The sequence below is a fragment of the Salvelinus alpinus genome, chromosome 12 (genome assembly GCF_045679555.1).
Source record: "Salvelinus alpinus chromosome 12, SLU_Salpinus.1, whole genome shotgun sequence".
NCBI classification, from domain to species: Eukaryota; Metazoa; Chordata; class Actinopteri; order Salmoniformes; family Salmonidae; genus Salvelinus; species Salvelinus alpinus.
The window spans coordinates 6,232,620-6,257,629 of record NC_092097.1 but is presented as its reverse complement, the minus strand read 5'-3'; the positions used below and the strand labels follow the sequence as shown (position 1 = coordinate 6,257,629).

The window sequence follows — 25,010 nt, the reverse complement described above, 5'->3', positions numbered from 1 at the left end:
AAAATGTCAGGGAAGACACTTGCCAGCTGGTCACTGCATGCGCTGAGTGCGCGTCCTGGTAATCAGTCTGACCCTGCGGCCTTGTAAATGTTAACCGGTTTAATGGTTTTACTCACATCGGCTATGGAGAGCATGATCACACAGTCGTCCGGAACAGCTGGTGCTCTCATGCATAGTTCAGTGCTGCTAGTATCGAAGCGTGCATAGAAGGTATTTAGCTTGTCTGATAGGCTCGCGTCACTGGACAGCTCATGGCTAGGTTTCCCTTTGTAATCTGTGATAGTTTGCAAGCCCTGCCACATCCGATGAGCATCAGAGACGGTGTAGTAGGATTCAATCTTGGTCCAGTATTGACACTTTGCCTGTTTGATGGTTCGTCAGAGTGCGTAGTGGGGATTTCTTATAATCTTCCGGATTAGTGTCCCGCTCATTGAAAGCGGCAGCGCTAGTCTTTTGCTCAATGTAGATGTTGCCTGTAATCCATGGCTTCTGGTTGGGATATGTACGTACGTACTCAATCCCATCAGATTGATCCTGGAACATATTCCAGTCTGTGCTAGCGAAACAGTCCTATAGCTTATTACTGAAAGGTCGCTGGTTTCGAATCCCTGAGCCAACTGGGTGAAAAATCTGTCTATGTGCCCTTGAGCAAGGCACTTAACCCTAATTACTCCTGTAAATCGCTCAGGATACGAGTGTCTGCTAAATGACGTACATGTAAAATGATTCCCTACACTTCCTTGTGTTGTCACATAAACTAAAATTAGGTTAACTATTCTAATTTTAGCAACCAGGAGGTGGCGGAGCGATTTCTGCATATTGCACATTCATTTCTTGTTATTATGTGTGTATTGTTATTGTATTGATAAATATTGCTGCATTGTTGGAAATGCAAACATAAGCATTTTGCTGCACCTGCGATAACATCTGAAAAACTGTGTACACAACCAATAAACTTTTATTTGATTTTACTGTACCTATGATCAGGGGTATAATCATTAGTCAAAACAGTTGCAAAACGTTTCGTTTTCCAACTAAAACGAGAGTTTCTATTTTACAAATTCAGGTAGGTCACTCCCCGTTTCGTTTGCTTCCGTTTAAGAAACGTTTGCAACAGAATCGGCGTAATGAATACGCCCCAGGTATGGTGTTGTGCATACTGCTACCACTAGGTGGAACCACGACACTGGTGTTTGGTTGAACACGTTGGATCTTGACAGTGCAGCATCCATCCAACCTGCATGCAGTTCTGGAAAAGGTAGAAATCGATTAAATTCATGGCAAACTCCTATTATCAATAAAGTGGGCCTAGATTTGGCCTGAGCCACATCTGCATGAGGATGATAGATTTTGGGGCAAGTGAACCAGGAATACTGTTTATTCAGTTAAAACGATTCGATATAATCATATATTAATATGATCCGTAAACATTTGTTTTCTAAGAGGACATGTAGCAAAAATTATCATTTTGTTTCATGTAGGCCTATCAAAGGGACAGACGGTAACGATGACGCCGTGGTCAAAGAGGGAACGTTGGTGAAGTTTTGCCTGTAAGGGAACGCCGGTCCGTGCTATTCTGGATCGTTGGGACGTCCCCCAAGGATGGCCCAGTAGTCACAAAAATAGATGGGTGTTGGTTAAATTGTGATTTTAATGAATGGAGCGAATTTGGAGCGAATTTTTTTTTCCTGTGAACGTGAAGCGGTAGGAAATGACATCGATCGATGAGCGCTCAACTCCGTTCACATACTCTGGTACAGGTTAGGGTTATGGACGTCCCAAGAATTCCAGATTGCAATGACCAAGGGACGCCTGCGCTCTGACTACTACACTGAAAACATATCGCTCAACTCCAATTTGAACCCCATCCCCGGCCCGTTTACAGCATGGAAAGGAAAGGTAATCTGCTTAAAGAATAAGGATGATAAATGAACAGTATCAGTGAATGCGCACATCAATGATCCAACAAACTGAGGCCGCTGATTTTGGACATATGACTGTTATTGAAGGAATTGTCAAGGCCGTGGATTTTTTTGTGGAACTAGACAATAGCGAACCACGCGTTGTAGCTAGCTAGGCACGAAATGCTAGCTATCATGAGCTGTAAAGCTAGTTAGCTAACGTCACTAGTTAGCGGTGGAGGTTTTCACAGCTGCACAATCCTGATATTATTTGATAAACATTATTAAACTCGTTTGTGCAATTGAATAAACAAAACCCACGTGTGGGAAACACCTGTATTTTGTAACTTAACTAAGTCTGGCCATTTCAGCATCTAACACCTGCTCGCTAGCTTTCTTAGCAGCTAACGTTATCTGGCTAGGTAACGTTAGTTCCATATTGCAACTTTGTGCGCATATACTTTAGCCCTCCTTATCACTATGTAACAACGGTGTTTACGTTATAACTAGCAACCAATATTACTGTATAATTAACTAGCCAACGTTAGCTAACAGGTTGTGTATCAAACTAACGTTAATACGTACTGTTATGAAAGTGAAAGATCTGCCAAATGAAACGATGGTAACGTTATTTTGTCATCTACCCCGTGACAGTTCTTGCACTCCAGGCGAGGAAGAAAAGGACAAAGACGAAAAAACCCGGCAAAAAGTGAGTGCCTAGTAACTTTTATTAGTTAGTAATTTGGACTGTCGAGAGAGCGCCCCTCTGCTTCACCGAATTTACTTTATAATCTTCGATCCTGGTTATCAGTTAGATATGTCTGATTGGAATCTTTCTTGTTGGTATTTGGTTTTCATTATGCCACAGAATCCTAATTTTGCTCTCGTCCATTCAGTGCATTCCTTATCCTGGTTTGTGTGGTTGACTCATTCACTGAACTGACATGTGAAGTGAAAGTTGCCCTGATGCCATTGTTTTGTCCAGAGCTGCATCTCAATTGTGTCAATGGGGTTCCTCCCCTCCTTCACTAACTCAGGGTTTAATGGAGAAGGAACCTGTGCTGTTACTACTCATGAATGAATGAACAAATAAATGAAAGGACAGTTGACATTATTCCTGTTGACAGTGGTGCTCCTATAACGGTATGGTCCATTTTATGCTTTCACTGAATACCTATGTGTGTGTGGGGGGGTGGCGATTCAGGGAGATGATGCTCGAGCCAAAGCTCTGCCAATTATTGATGAGCTCGATTAGCTTCTCCTCTGAGCACACAAACACTGACACTCACACACAATCTATCTCCCTCAGTCAGTATACATCACACACAACCCTACAGGCCTTCGGCCCTACGAGCACTGCTATGCAATCACACCTACAGCCCAAAGCATGAGAGCAGTACAGCCTTATTCTAAAATGTATCAAATGTTTTTCCTCATCAATATACTGGACAATGAAAGAAAGTTAATTTGAAAACCAATATGGAAGTCTTTATTAAAAAATTATCCGGATGTGGTTGGGTTTTGGCTAGGCTACTTTGAAGCAAGGTAAGACATGCCTCATAATACGTAGTAAAACGTTAAGTTTTCAAATTAAGCATATGCTTTCAAAATGCATACTGCCTCCAGCTCATTGCGAAGTGAAGCCTGCCTTCTGTTGCCTATGCATTTGAATATTGAATGGGAAGCGCACTTCAATTACCAGTTGAGAAATAAAAATAGTTGCTCTTTTTAATCGTGGCCATCAAAACAGTTTTTAACACGCAATTACATTTAGAATTGTTGCGCAATGATTGGGCTAATAAAAGCAGGTTTCACTCCAGCAGCAACGAAAGAGCTGTTTGGGGAGCTGTAGCATCAGCTCTCGTGCTGTCTGACATATTTTCTGCTCAAAGGCTGTGTAAGATACAGAACGAATTTACACATGCCAATTTAATTCCACAAAATGATGCAAATTAACCGAATAGACCGATAAGCATGACTGGTCAAATGAATTACATTGACTGCAGTGGTAGGCTTGATTACCAACAATGATGAGACGGCCTACAGGGAGGAGGTGAGGGCCCTCGGAGTGTGGTGTCAGGAAAATAACCTCACGCTCAATGTCAACAAAACAATGGAGATGATCGTGGACTTATGGAAACAGCAGAGGGAGCACCCCCCTATCCACATCGTTGGGACAGTAGTGGAGAAGGTGTAAAGTTTAAGTTCCTCGGCGTACACATCACGGACAAACTGAAATGGTCCCCCCACAAAGACAGTGTGGTGAAGAAGGCACAACAGCGCCTCTTCAACCTCAGGAGGCTGAAGAAATTTGGCTTGTCACCAAAAACACTCACAAACTTTTACAGATCCTGTCGGGCTGTATCACCGCTCCACCCACAACCGCAAGGCTCTCCAGAGGGTAGTGAGGTCTGCACAACGTATCACCGGGGGCAAACTACCTGCACTCCAGGACACCTACACCACCCAATGTCACAGGAAGGCCAAAAAGATCATCAAGGACAACAACCACCGAGCCACTGCCTGTTCACCCCGCTATCATCCAGAAGGCGAGCTCAGTACAGGTGCATCAAAGCTGGGACCGAGAGACTGAAAAACAGCTTCTATCTCAAGGCCATCAGACTGTTAAACAGCCATCACTAACATTGAGTGGCTGCTGCCAACATACTGACTAAAATCTCTAGCCACTTTAATAATAATAAATTGGATGTAATGTATCACTAGTCACTTTAAACTAGAGGTCAACCGATTATGATTTTTCAATGCCTATACCGATTTATTGGAAGACAAAAAAAGCCGATACCGATTAATCGGCCGATTTATTTAAAAAATATAATTAAAAAATATATATATATATCTATATCATACACACACACACACATTTTTGTAATAATGACAATTGCAACAATACTGAATGAACAATGAACACTTTTATTTTAACTTAATATAATACATAAATACACACACGCACACAGCTCTGAAGTGACAATGATACTGAAGAGTCTGCTTAGGAGACAAATACTCTCAACTGTTTGAATAAAAATAGAGTTTAAGTTACCTGTGATGAATGTTGAAAACAAAAACTTAAATTTCTATATGCAGGAAATCCTATTTTAATAATGGGCATGGTAAGAATTGACAACCAAAGTGCGAGTCATAATTCCCATGACACCTTTTAGCAAAATCTGAAAAGCGGTTCCTTCATTTATTCCATAGGATATTTTTTGATTCACTTAAAACAAGGTCTGTGTTTCGTGTAGGCTTACCGTGCCAATTTTATCACCGTGCCAATTTTATAACTGTGTAGATATCCATAGGACAAGGTAACTCTGATCAATATTGGCTAAATATAAGCGAAGATACATTTTTTTTGTAGAGTGAATTTATGAAAATATGTTGACAAACGTTACCTTATCCTAGTGAGATTTACACGGGTATCAAAACGTCGAGGCGGTTTAAGCCTGCACGAAACACAGACCTTATTTGAAGTAGATCAAGACATTCTCTATGGAAGACATGAACGGTAAAATAACGAAGGAACCCCTTTCAAGTTCAGCCGCAAGTTATTACAGGAATTATAACGCGTCGACTATTTCTCTCTTATCCATATACCTTTGACTAATCCGGAAACTATCACCTCGAAAACAACACGTTTATTTCGTTCCGTATTTTATCTAACGGGTGGCATCCATGAGTCTAAATATTCTTGTTACATTGCACAACCTTCAATGTTGTCATAATTACGTAAAATTCTGGCAAATTAGTTCGCAAAGAGCCAGGCGGCCCAAATTGTTGCATATACCCTGACTCTGCGTGCAATGAACGCAAGAGAAATGACACAATTTCACCTGGTTAATATTGCCTGCTAACCTGGATTTCCTTTAGCTAAATATACAGGTTTAAAAATATATACTTGTGTATTGATTTTAAGGAAGGCATTGATGTTAATGGTTAAGTACACATTGGAGCAATGACAGTCATTGATTGATTGTTTTTTATAAGATAAGTTTAATGCTAGCTAGCAACTTACCTTAGCTTACTGCATTTGCTAACAGGCAGGCTCCTCGTGGAGTGCAATGTAATCAGGTGTTAGAGCATTGGACTAGTTAACTGTAAGGTTGCAAGATTGGATCTCCCGAGCTGACAAGGTTAAAAATCTGAGGCAGAACGTTCCTAGGCCGCCATTGAAAATAAGAATGTGTTCTTAACTGACTTGCCTAGTTAAATAAAGATTAAATAAAGGTGTAAAAAATAATATACACTGCTCAAAAAAATAAAGGGAACACTTAAACAACACAATGTAACTCCAAGTCAATCACACTTCTGTGAAATCAAACTGTCCACATAGGAAGCAACACTGATTGACAATAAATTTCACATGCTGTTGTGCAAATGGAATAGACAAAAGGTGGAAATTATAGGCAATTAGCAAGACACCCCCAATAAAGGAGTGATTCTGCAGGTGGTGACCACAGACCACTTCTCAGTTCCTATGCTTCCTGGCTGATGTTTTGGTCACTTTTGAATGCTGGCGGTGCTCTCACTCTAGTGGTAGCATGAGACGGAGTCTACAACCCACACAAGTGGCTCAGGTAGTGCAGTTCATCCAGGATGGCACATCAATGCGAGCTGTGGCAAGAAGGTTTGCTGTGTCTGTCAGCGTAGTGTCCAGAGCATGGAGGCGCTACCAGGAGACAGGCCAGTACATCAGGAGACGTGGAGGAGGCCGTAGGAGGGCAACAACCCAGCAGCAGGACCGCTACCTCCGCCTTTGTGCAAGGAGGAGCACTGCCAGAGCCCTGCAAAATGACCTCCAGCAGGCCACAAATGTGCATGTGTCAGCATATGGTCTCACAAGGGCTCTGAGGATCTCATCTCGGTACCTAATGGCAGTCAGGCTACCTCTGGCGAGCACATGGAGGGCTGTGCGGCCCCACAAAGAAATGCCACCCCACACCATGACTGACCCACCGCCAAACCGGTCATGCTGGAGGATGTTGCAGGCAGCAGAACGTTCTCCACAGCGTCTCCAGACTCTGTCACGTGCTCAGTGTGAACCTGCTTTCATCTGTGAAGAGCACAGGGCGCCAGTGGCGAATTTGCCAATCTTGGTGTTCTCTGGCAAATGCCAAACGTCCTGCACGGTGTTGGGCTGTAAGCACAACCCCCACCTGTGGACGCCGGGCCCTCATACCACCCTCATGGAGTCTGTTTCTGCGGTCCTGCTGCTGGGTTGTTGCCCTCCTACGGCCTCCTCCACGTCTCCTGATGTACTGGCCTGTCTCCTGGTAGCGCCTCCATGCTCTGGACACTACGCTGACAGACACAGCAAACCTTCTTGCCACAGCTCGCATTGATGTGCCATCCTGGATGAGCTGCACTACCTGAGCCACTTGTGTGGGTTGTAGACTCCGTCTCATGCTACCACTAGAGTGAGAGCACCGCCAGCATTCAAAAGTGACCAAAACATCAGCCAGGAAGCATAGGAACTGAGAAGTGGTCTGTGGTCACCACCTGCAGAATCACTCCTTTATTGGGGGTGTCTTGCTAATTGCCTATAATTTCCACCTTTGTCTATTCCATTTACACAACAGCATGTGAAATTTATTGTCAATCAGTGTTGCTTCCTAAGTGGACAGTTTGATTTCACAGAAGTGTGATTGACTTGGAGTTACATTGTGTTGTTTAAGTGTTCCCTTTATTTTTTTGAGCAGTGTATATATATATATATATATAATAATCGGCAAATCGGCGCCCAAAAATACCGATTTCCGATTGTTATGAAAACTTGAAATCGGCCCCGATTAATCGGCCATTCCGATTAATCGGTCGACCTATACTTTAAACAGTGCCACTTTATATAATATTTACATACCCTACATTACTCATCTCATATGTGTATATACTGTACTCTATACCATCTACTGCATCTTGCCTATGCCGTTCGGCCATCGCTCATCCATATATTTCTATGTACATATTCTTATTTATTCCTTTACACTTGTGTGTGTATAAGGTAGTTGTTGTGAAATTGTTAGATTACTTGTTAGATATTACTGCACGGTCGGAACTAGAAGCACAAGCATTTCGCTACACTCGCATTAACATCTGCTAACCGTGTGTGTGTGACCAATAACATTTGATTTGACTGGTATTTCCATCAATGAATAGGCACAAAAGCATTATTTCGCAATGGGATTTTATTTCTTCTCCTGGACAATTGGCCTGGCCGCAATCTTGTTTGTCGGCATTTAAATTACCGGCTAAAGGAAACCCAGACACACACACACACACACACACCTCCAGTCCTCCGGCTCTGTCTCTGGTTGTCCTAAAATGGCCTAACAGTGCCAGTCTCAATCTACACAACACTGGGGAAGAATCTTCCAGTTTTTGAATTCCGCTGCAGAGCTCTCGCGCACTTTCCTTCCATTCTCCTGTCTCAGTCCTGCTCTCTTCTCTTTTTCCAGTCTTCATCCCTCCACACCCTCCCTTTCCTCCTCTCTTTCTTCCTATTTCTCTCTCACCTCAGTAGCTCACTAGCATTAGTTGCGCAGTGTGTTCAGTTCTGGTGTGGTACAGAGGAGAGCTGGGGAGCGGTGTTGCGAGCGAGCCCCAGATCAGAGCACCGTTCCTGGGTTAGCCTGGCCGAGCCTTCCTCTGCCTCTGGGCCATGTGGCTTCTCGACTGGATTGTCTCTCTCAACACCGCCGTTGTCAAGCTGGCCACCGGCCTGAGGTGCAAGTGAGTGGCAGATTGGATGCTGTGTGTGTGTAGGGCTCTACGTTAAGGCTTGTCTGCTTGTCCGGGCAAGTAGAAAAAAAGAAATTGGTCAGACAACCAGAATACAGATTTCAGTTGTCCTAATGGACAAGTAAAATAAAAAATCTCTATCGGTTACTCCGATCAGAATTGGATCAGGCAGGGCAGTGCATGGTTGACATTGAGTAAATTGCCTGTATTCGTAAAGCCTACTTCAATAAATGTTATATTTACACAAAGCAAGAGAACAATGTAGCCCGAGCTAAGAGTTTCACCAAAGCAGCGCAAAATATCGTTTTTTTTCTCTCTCAAATGTCAGATGATCTAGGCCAATAGACACTCATGTGTCTTATTGTTAAAGAAGGCCAAATGTTCAATGTTCTCTCCACTTGATATGAATGTGACGTCCCTATTAAGCCACTCCTTCAGTTTCATGCATACTAGATCTCTTCTGCCGCGCTATTTCATGATCAAACGATGAATGAATCGAACGGTGTTCTCGGCTACCTCAAAGTTTAAAGTTTGTATTTGAATAACCCCAAAACATGGGAGGCCTAAGGTAATAATGAGAGAGATTGAAGAAACAATAGCAGGATGTACAAATCCAATGATACATTTTAACAAACCTTACAGTTGAGCAAAGCATTATAAGACTGAAGGAAATCCCTCGTCATTGCGAACCAAACGACCAAAGCCTAATCCTACTAACTGAAATTTCATTAAAGCATGAAGACAAATTAAAGTAATGAAGAGTATTTTCCAAACTATTCCAATAGTGTTTATTGTCCTAAAGTTGCAGCTTTTAAATGAAATGAAAGTAGGAGTCTATGCTATTCACATATTTATTTTTAATGACTTATTTTAGGCCACAATGAGTGAAATGGCGCAAACGATCCTCAGATGGTCAAATCTAATGAGTCAAAAGAACTTACGCTACAGCTGAGGAAAACCTATAAAATAAATGATGCATAGTTGGCCTAGGCCTATTGCCATATTATTCTAGCAATGTGCAACCTACCTACAACACATTTAGTAGCCTAGGCCTAATAAGAGAGGAGGATGAGGCAAAAAAAAGCAACTCAGTTTATATTTATCCAGTTCTGAGGACAGCAGATTTGCTCTGCAGCCCATGATGATTTACAACCCATCACAGACACACAGCCAGCAAGGCTTGTTGACTGTCACTCACTCCATCTGTGCGCTTCGGCACACACAGATAGCCAGATAGGGTTAGGCTACTACACATCTCTGACGAGCCACAGCTCCACCAGAGTGGAATGGGCTATTTGAAAAGATTTGGCTCCACTAAATATATTTTGTCAATGTCATGATTCCTCTCGTCTCTCGAGCCAAATGCGTAGCAGTCTTCCATTTTTTTTTACTTTTTAAAAACAGTTTGGGGATGGCCGCTAGGGGGTGATAACATTGTCAATGAGCAAGCGCCCTTTTGGCCGAAAGTGTTAGACCACAAGTGGCTTAAGCTTTTGGACAAGTAAAAAAATCTGTCGGGCCAAAAAAGTTCATGTCAATCCCTGATCTGTGTGTGTGCAGCACACCTGACTTGTTGGTGGCCTGATCAATTTTCTTTACTACGCAGCAGATGTTGACTGACTGTTGAATCACTCCACTGGGCACCTGGTTAGATGAGAATGACGAGTTTAGGAGGAGTGGTGTGTGTGCATGGTGTATTACATGTGTGCATGAGGTGTATGCAGAATTGTGTGTGGCGTGTATGGAGACGTGTGAGTAGGGTTGCAAAATCTATTGGAAGTTCCTGGATTTCCAGAAATCCTGGTTGGAGGGTGTGCAGTTCCTGCCCAGTGGAAATGCTCGTTTAGGTTCCACCTCCGAAGGATGACGCAAGCTACTGACACAGGCTAGTATATTCACGAATTTGGGGTGGGAAAGAATCTCCTAGTGATATCCACGTTCGAGCTCTGCTACCCGAGTCCGACGGGCCGCGACATATGGGTTAGGGTCGGGTAGGGCCTGTTTTAAGACGGGAGAGATTATTTCACAGAAAATAATGTTCCTTGAGTTTTGTCGGTGTCTCGTGTGACAAAAAGTAGCTGACGGCTAACTGTTCTCATGTGTCCTCATTGAGCAGAGCCGTTGCTATGGATACTCAGACTGAGCTGCCAAGAGCAGAGCTCATGCGGCTTGCTCTTCATGCAGGGAGCAAGTGACAGAGGACCAGCTAATGGATTTACTAATGGAGTGAGTTATTTTGGGCCTGGCCTTCATTTTGGCAGATGCACTCAGTCCTGGGTAAAGTAGGGCCTGAACGTTGCATCTTGGCCTTAGGCTTAAAATGAGTGCCAACAAATAGGGAAATGACAGCTGTTAGTGTATCTTGCTAACCTTATCTTGCTAGCTAATGTTATCTGTTGCTGATTTTTGTTTTGTTTTAACTACACCGTTCTCAAAAGATTAGCCAGCTGGCTAATAGTTCTGGAGCTGGGTTTGTCACTCACATAATAAGGAAAACGTTGCCACAGATGTAAATCGGTTTCTTTGACTTCGTTATCTATTATCTCCAAAGTTTTGGCATTTTCCACCAGAGACATGCGCTTTTTCTACATTGAAATGGACATGGTGCTGTCTTTGGTAGGTAGACTACTGGCAGGCTGCGGTACAGCAAAGCCAAGTCAGCCCTTGCTCATGGTGCTCACAGGGGCTGCACCAATCAAAGCAGTAAAGTGTGTAGTGAAGTGGTCAAAACCATTCATCTTGGGTTGACGGGGGGAGCAGGGTATGCAAGTGTAACCGATGTGAAATGGCTAACTAGTTAGCGGGGTGCACGCTAATAGCGTTTCAATCGGTGATTTCACTCACTCTGAGACCTTGAAGTAGTTGTTCCCCTTGCTCTGCAAGGGCCGCGGCTTTTGTGGGGCTTTTGTGGGGCTTTTGTGGGGCGTTGGGTAACGATGCTTCGAGGGTGGCTGTTGTCGATGTGCGCAGAGGGTCCCTGGTTCGAGCCCAGGTAGGGGCGAGGAGAGGGACGGAAGCTATACCGTTAGTCATATGATGCAATTATACCAGTTATAAAATTGTCATTTTTTTCATACAGATTAGCAAAAAATGATATCGAAAATGTCTAAACTATCCAACAGATTGTTAATTTTCTGCTAAAAAAGGGGGATAAAGCATACATTTGCGCCCCTTTTTTGATTCGCTCCATGGTTACGGCAAAAAACTGTTTGTCTCAGTCATGACTCGAAGAGGAACAACTTCGCAGGAGTTTGATTTAATAAACATGCTGGTGGGTGGTGAGGTTCAAATAAAACCTAGGCATGAAATAAAACGGGCAAAAAATAATTTCCACGTCATCTCATAGGAAAAGACAAAGCATTGACGCGGGCAGGTTGGATTTGTCACTTCAAGGCCAAACATATCATACCTTGAATAAAACAATGACTTATTGACTTAAATCGTTGTGCAGCATCATGGGTAAGCTCTAGCCATCGTCCTTTAGCTCTGCTGGTGTGAATGTTCAAAACGTACATTTAAAAAATATATTTCTTCTGTGTAAATTCATTGTTTTACCATGAAGTAGCGTGGTGGGAGAGACGCATATTTTTTTGGCTTGACATTGTGTACTGCTTTGGTGAAAATATTAGCTCTGTCTACATTGCAAGAGACCATTCTGTAAATGGTTTATAACATCGATTGAAATAGGTTATGCAGACTATAGCGAAGAAATAGGCCACTTTTGCCGTGGGCTGCCCAGTCAGCTCTACTGCGTGGTGTCGAGTTGGAATTGGTTCTACATCGTCTGTCTCATCACAGTGTCGTCACCATCGACAATGTAGGTCAATCCTCTTCGATATCTGATACTATTGTAATATCGCCCAACCCTAGTGTATGTGTCAGATTGATGTCTCGGCGTCCCTGGCTGTAGCCCCAGGTGACTGTATCCTGCTGCTCAGTTCTCATTTAAGCAAGCCTTTATTGGCCCATCCTAGGGCCCTATTAAAATCTGCGTTGTGGAGAACCCGGACCGAATCACGGAATCCAGACATTATAAACGGAATTCAACAATATTCAAAAATGTATTGAACGGTAGGAAATCTCCTAAATGTATTGAACTTATGAATTCCTTAATTTGCCCAAAGGTAATCATAAGACTTTAATAAAATGCATCAGTGATTCATATTTTCCTGGAACTTTTTGAAAGGAAACGTGTGTGTGTGTGTGTGAGATGCGGGAGTACGTCTACACAGAAATATAGCCGGTATGATGCGTTTTGCATCATATAATAACATTAAATGGGTGGATCTTCCCTTGGCTGAATGATATCATGATTATTTGCATCAATTCAGTGGCAATTTCTTTTGCAAACTACCATAACATGAGCACTACAGACACATCAGCAAGCAGTACATATGTTCTATGTGTGCTAACATGAGCACTACAGACACATCAGCAAGCAGTAGATGTGTTCTATGTGTGCTAACATGAGCACTACAGACACATCAGCAAGCAGTAGATGTGTTCTATGTGTGCTAACATGAGCACTACAGACACATCAGCAAGCAGTAGATGTGTTCTATGTGTGCTAACATGAGCACTACAGACACATCAGCAAGCAGTAGATGTGTTCTATGTGTGCTAACATGAGCACTACAGACACATCAGCAAGCAGTAGATGTGTTCTATGTGTGATAACATGAGCACTACAGACACATCAGCAAGCAGTAGATGTGTTCTATGTGTGCTAACATGAGCACTACAGACACATCAGCAAGCAGTAGATGTGTTCTATGTGTGATAACATGAGCACTACAGACACATCAGCAAGCAGTAGATGTGTTCTATGTGTGCTATTTCTATGGTGAAAATACAATATTTTTGGTTATTGAAAATATATTTCACAGTGGTTTAGATGGTACAATGATTCTCTACAATGCTTCTTTTGTTACAAACTGAATTTAGGCAATTATTACAATTTTAGCAACCAGGAAATGGAGTAGCGATTTCTGCATAGTGCACCTTTTAATAATAATAATGGATAAGGAAAATAAATTCTAGACCTGATTTCACCAAATGTTATTCCGCAAGCAAATGTTTTATGTTTTCAATTCAATTATACATATTCTCTTACGGAAAGTGAATAGATCAATTGATAGTGACAGAGTCACATTGGACATTGCTTGGAAAGTAATCTGATACAATTTCTTTGTCATGGAGACAAACCAATGTGCATCAGTCACGTCTTCCTCCAGCATTTTACCTCTAATTTATAGCCGAAAGCATTGCGGATTTATGCAGAATTCTAGATGGTTAAAAACAAGTGTGAATTGTACCAAAAGTTCTTTATTAATATACACTACCGGTCAAAAGTTGTAGAACACCGACACATTCAAGTGTTTTTCTTTATTTTTTACAATTTTCTGCATTGTGGAATAATGTGAAGACATTAAAACTATGAAATAACACATATGGAATCATGTAGTAACCAAAAAAGTGTAAAACAAATCAAAATATATTTGAGATTTGAGATTCTTCAAATATCCACCCTTTGCCTTGATGACAGCTTTGCACACTCTTGGAATTCTCTCAACCAGCTTCACCTGAAATGCTTTTCCAACAGTCTTGAAGGAGTTCCCACATATGCTGAGCACTTGTTGGCTGCTTTTCCTTCACTCTGTGGTTCAAGTCATCCCAACCATCTCAATTTGGTTGAGGTCGGAGGATTGTAGAGGCCAGGTCATCTGATGCAGCAATCCATCACTCTCCTTGGTCAAATAGCCCTTACACAGCCTGGAGGTGTGTTGTGTCATTGTCATGTTGAAAAACAAATGATAGTCCCACTAAGCGCAAACCAGATGGGATGGTGTATCACTGCAGAATGTTGTGGTAGCCATGCTGGTTAAGTGTGCCTTGAATTCTAAGTAAGTCACAGACAATGTCAGCAGCAAAGCACCCCCACACCATAACCGCTCCTCCTCCATGCTTTACGTTGGGAAATACACATGCGGAGATCATCCTCACAAAGACACATGGGTTGGAACCAAAAATCTCCAATTTGGACTCATCAGACCAAATTACAGATTTCCACCGGTCTAATGTCCATTGGTCATGTTTATTGGCCAAGCAAGTAATTTCTTCTAATTGGTGTCCTTTAGTAGTGGTTTCTTTGCAACAATTTGACCATGAAGGCCTGATTCACACAGTCTCTGAACAGTTTAAGTTGAGATGTGTCTGTTACATGAACTCTGACTCATTTATTTGGGCTGCAATTTCTGAGGCTGGTAACTAATGAACTTAACCTCTGCAGCAGAGGTAACTCTTGGTCTTCCATTCCTGTGGAGGTCCTCATGAGAGCCAGTGCGGGACTACACTTGAAGAAACTCCGTATTGACTGGCCTTCATATCTTAAAGTAATGGATTGTCATTTCTCTTTGCTTATTTGATCTGTTATTGCCATAATACTGTCTTTTACAAAAGAGGGCTATCTTCTGTATGCCACCCCTAACTTGTCACAACACAACTGATTGGCTCAAACGCATTAAGGAAAGAAATTCCACAAATGTACTTTTAAGAAGGCACACCTGTTAATTGAAATGCATTCCAGGTGACTACCTCCTGAAGCTGTTTGAGAGTGCAGTTGCAAAAACCATCAAGCGCTATGATGAAACTGGCTCTCGTGAGGACCGCCACATGGAATGAATGGAAGACCTGTAGAAAATAGGAAAAATAAAGAATAACCCTTGATTGAGTAGGTGTTCTAAAACTTTTGACTGTTTGTGTGTAAGGGATGCATGATATATCGGTGAACATATCGGATTCGGACGATATTAGCTAAACATGCCAGCATCGGTATCTGCCCGATGTCTAGTTTTTACGCCGATGTGATAAACCCATGTCAAAGCTGACGTGCATACCTATATAACGTAGGTACATGATGTAATGATGCCACGGAAAATGTTGCGTTATACGTGCACCATAGCATTCCTAACCTAGCCCACAATGTCTGCTGTGTGGATCGAGGAGTCATTTGAAAGAGCAAGAAAACTCAAAGGCGAAATCCATTAAAACCAAGATAATGGAATTAATTTCCCTTGACAATCAACCGTTCTCTGTCGTGGGTGATGTTGGCTTTCGTCGATTGGTCGAGCACCGGTACACACAACCAAGTGCGCTATTTTCCAGATGTTGCACTACCGGAGTTACACAGTAATGGCATCACTGCTAGAGAAAGATACAGTAGCACTGTCAAAGCTGAACAAAAAAGTCTGCAAACACAGGCCACGAGCGATGTGTTTACAATACCGCAGTGGTAATAAAGCATCATTTGTTCGACCGCAACTTCTGGCGTTGCTAGCTTTAGCTTGGTACCTAGCTAGCACCAATACAACCAGCCTGAAAACAATGACCAGTAGAAACTGCAGTCATTTTCATTATTCTTAGCAGTGATTTAGGAATCCTTGTGAGTAAGTATTAGCTAGGTTACCACTTGTTTGCCTATTGAAATTGAACTTCAGTTCATGAAAATAAATAGCTAGCCAGCTACTTAACCCTGTTGCCCAAAGCTAGTGGAGTTTTCGGTTTGCCTTCAAAATTAAAGTGTGGCATAATAACAGTGACGCAAATGAATACAAATAGTAGAATTATGCCATACTTTTTTATTTTGAATGCTAACCGCAAAGTCCACTATTGTGGCTTATCCTTATTGTGGATAGCTTCACATAGATGGGTCCGACCACCATTAATCAAATAAGAACTGTCTTTATAAATTAGAGTTGTTTTAGATGACACCTAGCTATAGCTACTGAATCAGATTGTCGTTTTGCTATGTTTTTTGGGAAGAACATTGCTTGCATCCATGAGCTAGCTAGCTTTTTTAAATGCCAACAAAATAACTTTTTGGTGTGTGTGTGTAACCTTTATTTAACCTGGCAAGTCGGTTCAGAACAAATTCCTATTTACAATGACGGCCTACTCCGGCCTAACCTGGACTATGCTGGTCCAATTGTGCGCCGCCCTATAGGACTCCCAATCACGGGCCGGATGTGATTCTTGAATATTTGAACCAGGCACTGTAGTGAAGCCTCTTGCACTGAGATGCAGTGCCTTAGACCGCTGCGTCCATGTGTGTGTGTTTCCTCCCAATCCTAACCATTGTCCCACAGATTTAGAAAGGGAAGGCCAGTCACTTCCAGTTGTATTATCCAGGGCAATGGACTGTGTGTTACTGTAGTGTTTTTCTAACGCACTATAATTCTCTGCTACATTTTCATCCTCGATCTCGCTCTGCTTGCATAGCCGTTGCTCTTGCTCTTTATGTAACCCATTTCTTCCTGCAGTGAGTATGTGTGTGTTGGACTGCAGAGAGCCCCCCAGCAGTGAGACTGAGTTAGTTAGGACATGAGGAGAAGGGGCGGTAGGGGGTGGGGGAGGAGCACTGCAGACTGTATGTGTGTGTGTGTGCAGATAGGTTACAGAACTACGGTTGTAAATTAACTGTTTTGTACCGACTGTCTCACTGATTGACGCTCCCTGACTGACTGATTGTCTCTCACTGACTAACTAGCTGGTTGTGAGTGGACTAGGCAGACGTAGGAAATTAAGAAAAGGCCACCTCTTAGTCTAGCTGGCAAGTCACGTTCTGGTGTTTTTCCTGCCTGAAGTTTTAAAGGTCCAATGTAGCTGTTTTTACAATTAAGTACCATACTGTGATTGTTTTCAATTTAAATTGTCGAAAAGAAACAAAAATGGATTCTTAGCATAAGGTAATTTCTCAAGCAAGAAGTTTGCTAGGACTGTCTGGGAGTTGTCTGAGTGAGGAGGGGAAATCTGAAAACCTGCTGTTATTGGCAGAAAGGTTTGGAACCCTCTTATTGGTGTATTAACTCATTTACCGCCTGGTGATGTCACCAGGCAGGCTTCAACTCCATCCCCCCCAAAGCCGGTTGAAATTTCAAATGACTCTTACACTAAAAAGAGTCATTTTCATACTTATTCCAATTTCATAGTGTGGAAATACTTTTGGTCATGTAGATATATTTCACAGCGGTTTAGCTAGTACCATGATTCTCTACACTATACTTGCTGGTTTTGTAGCAAACTGAAATAAAACAATGAATACAAGTCCCATGATGGTAGTACCTGCCCATTACTGCTTATCACTTATTAACAATAATTTATTCACATTACTTCACTTAAGTCAAATTTTTCAGTTGTGCATATTACATTTTTGTTTGATTACCATTATTTGATTCCATGTCATCCTCTCATCTCTAGAGCTGCTGCCTAAAAAACTATTTTAGTAGTTCTAAAAAGTAAATAAGGCTTACTGGTCGTGTTACACTACACTGCTCGTCGAACATCTCATTCCAAAATGAAGGGCATTAATATGGAGTTGGTCCCCCATTCGCTGCTATAACAGCCTCCACTCTTCTGTGAATGCTTTCCAGTAGATATTGTAACATTGCTGCGGGGACTTGCTTCCATTCAGCCTCGAGCCTTTGTGAGGTCGGGCACTGATGTTTGGCGATTAGGGTTGGCTCGCAGTCGGCGTTCCAGTTCATCCCAAAGGTGTTTGATGGGTTGAGGTTAGAGCCTGTGCAGGCCAGTCAAGTTCTTCCACACCAATCTTGACAAACCATTTCTGTATGGACCTCGGTTTGTGCATGTGGGCATTGTCATGCTGAAACAGGAAAGGGCTTTCCCCAAACTGTTGCCACAAAGTTGGAAGCACAGAATCATCTAGCATATCAGTGTATGCTGTAGCATTAAGATTTCCCTTCAGTGGAACTAAGGGAGCATGACAAACAGGCCCAGACCATTATTCCTCCTCCACCAAACTTTACAGTTGGCACTATGCATTGGGGCAGGTAGCGTTCTCCTAGCATCCAATCATTAAAGACATTCTGACTTACATGTAGACACACAAACAGGCCATTTTACGCAGTGTACACCGCACAGGGAGATCTAGACGTCACGTTTGTTGACTTGACAAATTGTTGCATATTTCTGGTGGTGTAACTTGGAATGGCAGTCAGGTAGCTAAGCTAACACATCCACCCAGTGTCTGTTGGAAAGCAGACTGAACCATGTTTTACTCTAGGATTTTGCCTGTGCTTAGCTCTATTCCGTTTATTTTTAACCCCCCCCTCAAAAAAAATAACCTGGTCCTTGCCGATGACAAGAATACCCATAACATGATGCAGCCACCACCATGCTTCAAAATATGAAGAGTGGTACTCCGTGATGCGTTGGATTTGCTCCAAACATAACACTTTGTATTCATGACAAAAGTTTGCAGTATACTTTAGTGCCTTGTTGCAAACAGGATGCACGTTTTGGAATATGTTTATTCTGTACAGGCTTTCTTTCACTCTGTCATTATGTTAGTATTGTGGAGTAAGTACAATGTTGATCCCATCATCAATTATCTCCTATCACAGCCATTAAACTCCTTAACTGTTTTAAAATCACCATTGGTGAAATACCTGAGCCTTTCCTTCCTCTCCGGCAACTGAGTTAGGAAGGGCGCCTGTATCTTTGTAGTGACTGGGCTTTATGATACACCATCCAAAGTGTAATTAATAACTGCACCATGCTCAAAGGGATAGTCAACGGCTACTTAAAAATAAACAATAAAACATCTACCAATAGGTGTCCTTCTTTGCGAACCATTGGAAGAACTCTCTGTGGTTGAATCTGTGCTTGAAATTCACTGCTCGACTGAGGGACCTTATAGATCATTGTATGTGTGGGGTACAGAGATGGGGTAGTTATTCAAAAATGGTGTTAAACACTTGCACACATTGAGTCCATGCAATTTATTATGGCTTGTTAAGCACACTTTAACTTCTGAACTTATTTAGGCTTGCCATAAGAAAAAGGTTGACTTATTTTTGCATTTTTTTATTAATTTGTATACATTTCTAAAAACAATTCCACTTTGACATTAGGGGGTATTGTGTGTAGATCAGTGACACAATCTCAATTTAATCCATTTTAAATTCAGGCTGTAGCACAACAAAATGTTGAAAAAGTCAAAGGGTGTGAATACTTTCGGAAGACACTTTATATCCATGACAATATATGAAAAGAGTAATTTGTTGATTGTATTTGACAGTGTGTTGTGCACTTATAGCCATTCCTTTACGCATGAATCAATCTCGTCTTTTCTTTATGCTTCGGGTCCACAGCTTCATACCTTTGTGCGATTGTAGTCTGTCACCGTCTCCGGTTTCTTTTTTTTTGGCCACAGCCGATGGCAACAGTGGGATGCATGGTGCTGAGGATGCAAACACGTATTTATTTGACATCTGTCCGCCGTGAGTGTTGCTTTAGCACTCTCCATCACTAATGTGGAGTGTAGCTCCGCTGGTATGCTTTGTGCAGAATGCAGCAGCTTCCGTCTCTGTTCATCGTTCCGAGCAGGCTAGTCTTCTTTGCAATGAACGTGTCTGCCAGGGATATGTATGTGAAGAAGTTGTCCATGGTCACATTACTGCCTTTGCCCATGTAAAACTCCACGAGTCTCAAAACCAGTCCGAGTCACTCATCCGCCGGGCCTGGTTTATTCTTTCACCACATTATGGAAAGGTGTTGGGCTTGAAGACTAAGTCGATGTCAGTCACATGAAGTCACATCACCTTCGTCGGCAACGTCGATATCGAGCTAAAAATGCCATCAGATTCCAGCTCATCTAAACTCTAAATTTGCAATGCTGTCAGTCCATCCATTAGTTTGGTTTGGCTTTCCATTGTGAACCACACACACTGTACTCGGTGTCTGATTTGACTCTGAGGGGAGATTATATACCATTTCCAGCCTTTCATAATAAAATAATTAGACCGCCCACAAATAAATATTTGTAAAAATATAAAAAGGATATGTTTTGTGTTATTCTACAAAGGCATACTGCAACACACAGACCTGGCCTATTTTAGTTTCTCTAAAGGACAGCCATTACAGCTGTGAATCATTTTAAGATTCTACCAACCTTGCACAACTCTTAGGGCAACATATCTCTTGTTTTTAGCAAAATTGCTCAAGCTCAGTAAATTTGGTTGGGAATCATGGATGGACAGCAGTATTCAAACCGTGTCTCTGATTTTCAAGCAGATTTAAGTTAGTACTGAGACTGGACCATTCAGGAACACTCAACACCTATTGGACAGTCATTCTGATGCGTCTATGGCATTACTAATTTGTGTAATTGTTCCGCTGAATCTGAGGGTTAGCTTTTCCAAAGACTACGGCGTGACAAACTCCCCAGTCCCTTCCGGTGACAGGCATCCACATAACAATATGCTGCCACCACAATACTTCAAAAATACTCTGGGGTGTAAAGACCTTGGCCATTTGAATATGGATTTACATTACTCTGTCTGTTGCTCAAGTCATTGCTAACAGCCATCTGAGTAAAATGAAAAATAAAAGCAAATGTACTACGGTCACATATCATCTTTGTTTAGCCGAGATTCTTGGAGACTATGCTGTACATGTTTTGAGGTGACAGGACAGTGTTCAGTGTGTGCAGAGTTACCCCTGGCTCCATAGTAACAGTATTAAGTGGGGGAACATTGAGAGGAACACGGTAATGTAGGGTAATGGGCTGAGTAATTTATGAATAAACTCTGCCACTTTGCATAGAGAGAGGGAGATGCACATGGACACAGAGACGGACGACCACGTTGTGCAGCATTGCTAAGAGTAGTGAACACAAAGAGAGTGAATAGGGCGAGAGATGGTACAGATGCAGATTGTGATGCGTTGTGATGATAATGAGAGAAGGAAGCAGATGGAGGGAACGAGAAGAAAGACTTGATGAGGGGGGGGGGGGTTGTTTTGGTCTGAGGTGGAGGAGGTGTAAGCATTCATCACCTGCAATGCAGTGCTGGGCTGAGTAAGCCAATCATAGCTGAGCAGAGAGGGGAGGAGGTTGGGCCAGGCGCTGACGACAGCCAAGGAGAGTTCTCGGTCAGCGAGAGGGTGAGAGTGAATGAGCGGGGGAGAGAGGGGGGGGCAGTAACAGCAGTGTCTAGCTCCTTTGCCTGAGCCTGCAGTGAGACTGGGGCTCACAGATTTCTCCTCTTCATTCTTATCCTCCTCTCCTTCTCTGCACTGCTCTCTTCCTCTCCCGCTCTCTTCCTCCCTTTGTACTTTTCCCCTCTGTTTTCTGGACTCTGTTCATCTCCACGCTGATCCCATCTCCTCCTCTTCACTCATCTCCTCATCTTGTCGTATTGTGGTGTATGGAGTGAGGATCTCAGGTCCCGCCTGCACCCATCCTCGCTACACCTCCCTCCATGGGCATCCGAGCATCCTGCAGGTAAGAGCAGGGGGAGAGGAGGTGCGCGTGTGTGTGTGTCAGGATCTCTGCACTTGCATGTCCTTGAAGTACCCCTGATGTGTGTGTGTGTGTGTGTGTGTGTGTGTGTGTGTGTGTGTGTGTGTGTGTGTGTGTGTGTGTGTGTGTGTGTGTGTGTGTGTGTGTGTGTGTGTGTGTGTGTGTGTGTGTGTGTGTGTGTGTGTGTGTGTGTGTGTGTGTGTGTGTGTGTGTGTGTGTGTGTGTGTGTGTGTGTGTGTGTGTGTGTGTGTGTGAGCTGTAACAGCTGGACTTTGTCCTCTGCAGTGGTCCTGAGGGTTGAGGAAGCAGGAAAAGACACTTCAGTGATTTTAGGGAGAAGAGTCTGACTGAAAACACTGGTCTTTCTGCCTGTCTGTCTGGTGCTATAGCCCAACTGAGAATTCAACAGTGGTCAGGGAGGTCTGAGTTTTTTCTGTCTCTGATGTTTGACCCTGGTCAGGGTATTAAAGGTTAGATTAGCGAAGTAGTCACCGAAGGAAAAGAGGGTTAATAGAGAAAGGAAGTGTGTGTGTGTCCGGGCGTGACATGAACTTTTTTAGCCACATGTCCTTTGGACAAGTAGGACAGATTGTATTTACTTGTCAAAGAAATATAAAATGGTCTAACACCATTTTACATCATTGTATGACGCAAGGAACCACTTTACAAAATATAATGCATTACTATTTTTTTACGATAGAAAATGTAGGCTACACTCTACCTATTAGCTTCCTTGCATACAACCAAATACTTTTGTCTTTATAAAATGAATAGAATTGGCATAATAAAGCAATCCCCATAAAAATCTGTCAGTTTAAGATAGAAATATTGCACTTCCGCATCTGTGGTGAAAGGTGAGGAGTTAGAGCAGTTTGTGTCAGACCATAAGACCAAAATCGTCTGTAGCGTCCGAACGATTTGGCCTACAAACATTTTTGACCCCTCTATGGAAAGGCGATTCTTGCGAACACGTTTAGGTCTGTTGTTTTGCTCTTGGAAGTATGTATGGAAACAGTTTAGTGACACATAAGGGGTTAAATTATTTTGTGTGTGTGGACAACCCTTCAAATTAGTGGATTTGTCTATTTCAGCCACACCCGTTGCTGACCGGTGTATAAAGTCGAACACACCGCCATGCAATCTCCATAGACAAACATTGGCAGTAGAATGGCCATACTGAAGAGCTCGCAGAAAGGGGACGACCGCTGAAGCGTGTAGGGCGTAAAAATCATTTGTCCTCTGCAACGCTCACACTGCCTCTGGAAGCAACGTCAGCACAAGAACTGTTCATCTGGAGCTTCGTGAAATGGGTTTCCTTGACCAAGCCGGCCCACACAAGCCTAAGATCACCATGCGCCGTGCCAAGCATCGGCCGGAGTGGTGTAAAGCTCACCGCCCTTGATCTCTGGAGCAGTGGAAATGCCTTCTCTGGAGTGATGAATTACGCTTCACCATATGGCGGTCCACCATATGGCGGACAAATCTGGGTTTGGTGGATTCCAGGTGAACGCTACCGTTTTGGGCTAGGCCCCTTCATTCCTGTGAAGGGAATCTTAATGCTAAAGCATACAATGATGTTCTAGATTATCATGTGTTTAACTTTGTGCAACCGTTTGGGGAAGGCCCTTTCCTGTTTCAGCATGACAATGCTCCTGTGCACAAAGCGAGGTCCATACAGAAATGGTTTGTCGAGATCGGTGTGGTGAAACTTGACTGGCCTGCACAGAGCCCTGACCTCAACCCCATCGAACACCTTTGGGATTCATTGAAACGCCGACGGCGAGCCTGGCCTAATTGCCCAACATCATTGCCCGACTTCACTAATGCTCTTGTGGTTAAATGCTGTGGGGACTTGCTTCCAATGTTCCAGCATCTAGTGGAAATCCTTCCCAGAAGAGTGGAGGCTGTTATAGCAGCAAAGGGGAACCTACTCCATATTAATGCTCATGATTTTGGAATGTTCGACGAGCAGGTGTCCACATACTTTTGGTCATATAGGGTAAGTTTCCTGATCTTTCTTATCTCTCAGATATAGGACAGACACTTCGGAACAAAGTTCCTTTTTTTGGGGGGGGGGACAACTATCTGTTGTACCATGTAGTGAATCTGTTATTCAATGTGTTTGTTTGGGCTAATAGCAGTAAGGCCAAATATAATTTTTCAATAAATTATTATTATTTATTTTTAATTTTTTTATTTGATACTTAAAGGGGTCTTTAAAATTACCAATCAAATAGCTAAAGGATCCTTGGTATGACCTTCTTAATTAAAAGGTCATACCTTTTCTAGCTTAGTAGAAACCCCTCTCCCGGCTTAGACAGGGTTTTGACTGTAATGGGTTAAAGTCTGGCTACATTTTCTGGTTCCTGCCTCATGTCAGCATCGGTTTGGACATGAAGCTGTAGCCAATATGCATATCACTTATAATTTGACATGTTGGCTTTTTATTTATGTACATGAACAATAGATTTGAATATTGTGCCAATGTTGGCCTCTTCTGATCGACGTTATTGATATTGTGATGACATTTTTTAATATATATTGCTTGTCCATTCAGACAACTTAAATCTATATTCTTGTCTGATTTATATATATATTTTTAACTTATCTCGGACAAGAGGACACGCATTAATGTCGAGCCGTGTGTGTTTTTGCGAGTGTGGTGCGTGTGTGTCAGGAATGAATGCAACAGCAGCTGTGACAGTTGCTCATCAATGGAGACGGGAAAATGTCGGTGACATTGTCTACACGTCCTTCCCTTTCATAATTGTCTGGCACCCTCTCTCGCTCCACCTCATTCTCCACCCCTCTCTCCCCGCTAGGGGTGTGAACTTTTAAACGATATGGGGATCGTTAACGTTGAGACAATCCCTAACCAAATCTTTTTTCTTTTTTACAAAATTAAAATCTGTGTAGTTATCACAAAACTACCACTAAAAGGAACGGATCATCATCATCGTCATAAAGGGCATTTTCAAATGCCTAACGCAACAATGCTATAAAGTTAGTAGGAGGATATGTGCATCTTTGAAATG

At 42.6% G+C, this 25,010-nt stretch overlaps 1 protein-coding gene across 3 annotated transcripts in view; it reads left to right on the top strand.

Moving 5' to 3' along the window:
* The first annotated feature begins 1,444 nt into the window (after positions 1 to 1,444).
* LOC139536525 (SRSF protein kinase 1-like) overlaps positions 1,445 to 25,010 on the top strand; it is a 52,663-nt gene continuing 29,097 nt past the window's right edge. Inside the window, exons 1-2 of one of the 3 annotated variants that reach the window (XM_071337095.1) lie at positions 1,445 to 1,899; positions 2,556 to 2,610. In XM_071337095.1, coding sequence (XP_071193196.1) covers positions 1,887 to 1,899; positions 2,556 to 2,610 — 68 coding nt within the window. In that variant the 5' untranslated portion in view covers positions 1,445 to 1,886. Of the gene's footprint in view, positions 1,900 to 2,555; positions 2,611 to 8,457; positions 8,646 to 21,633; positions 21,958 to 25,010 lie in introns of those variants that run through there. The other 2 variants (XM_071337094.1, XM_071337096.1) reach the window with 2 other exon arrangements.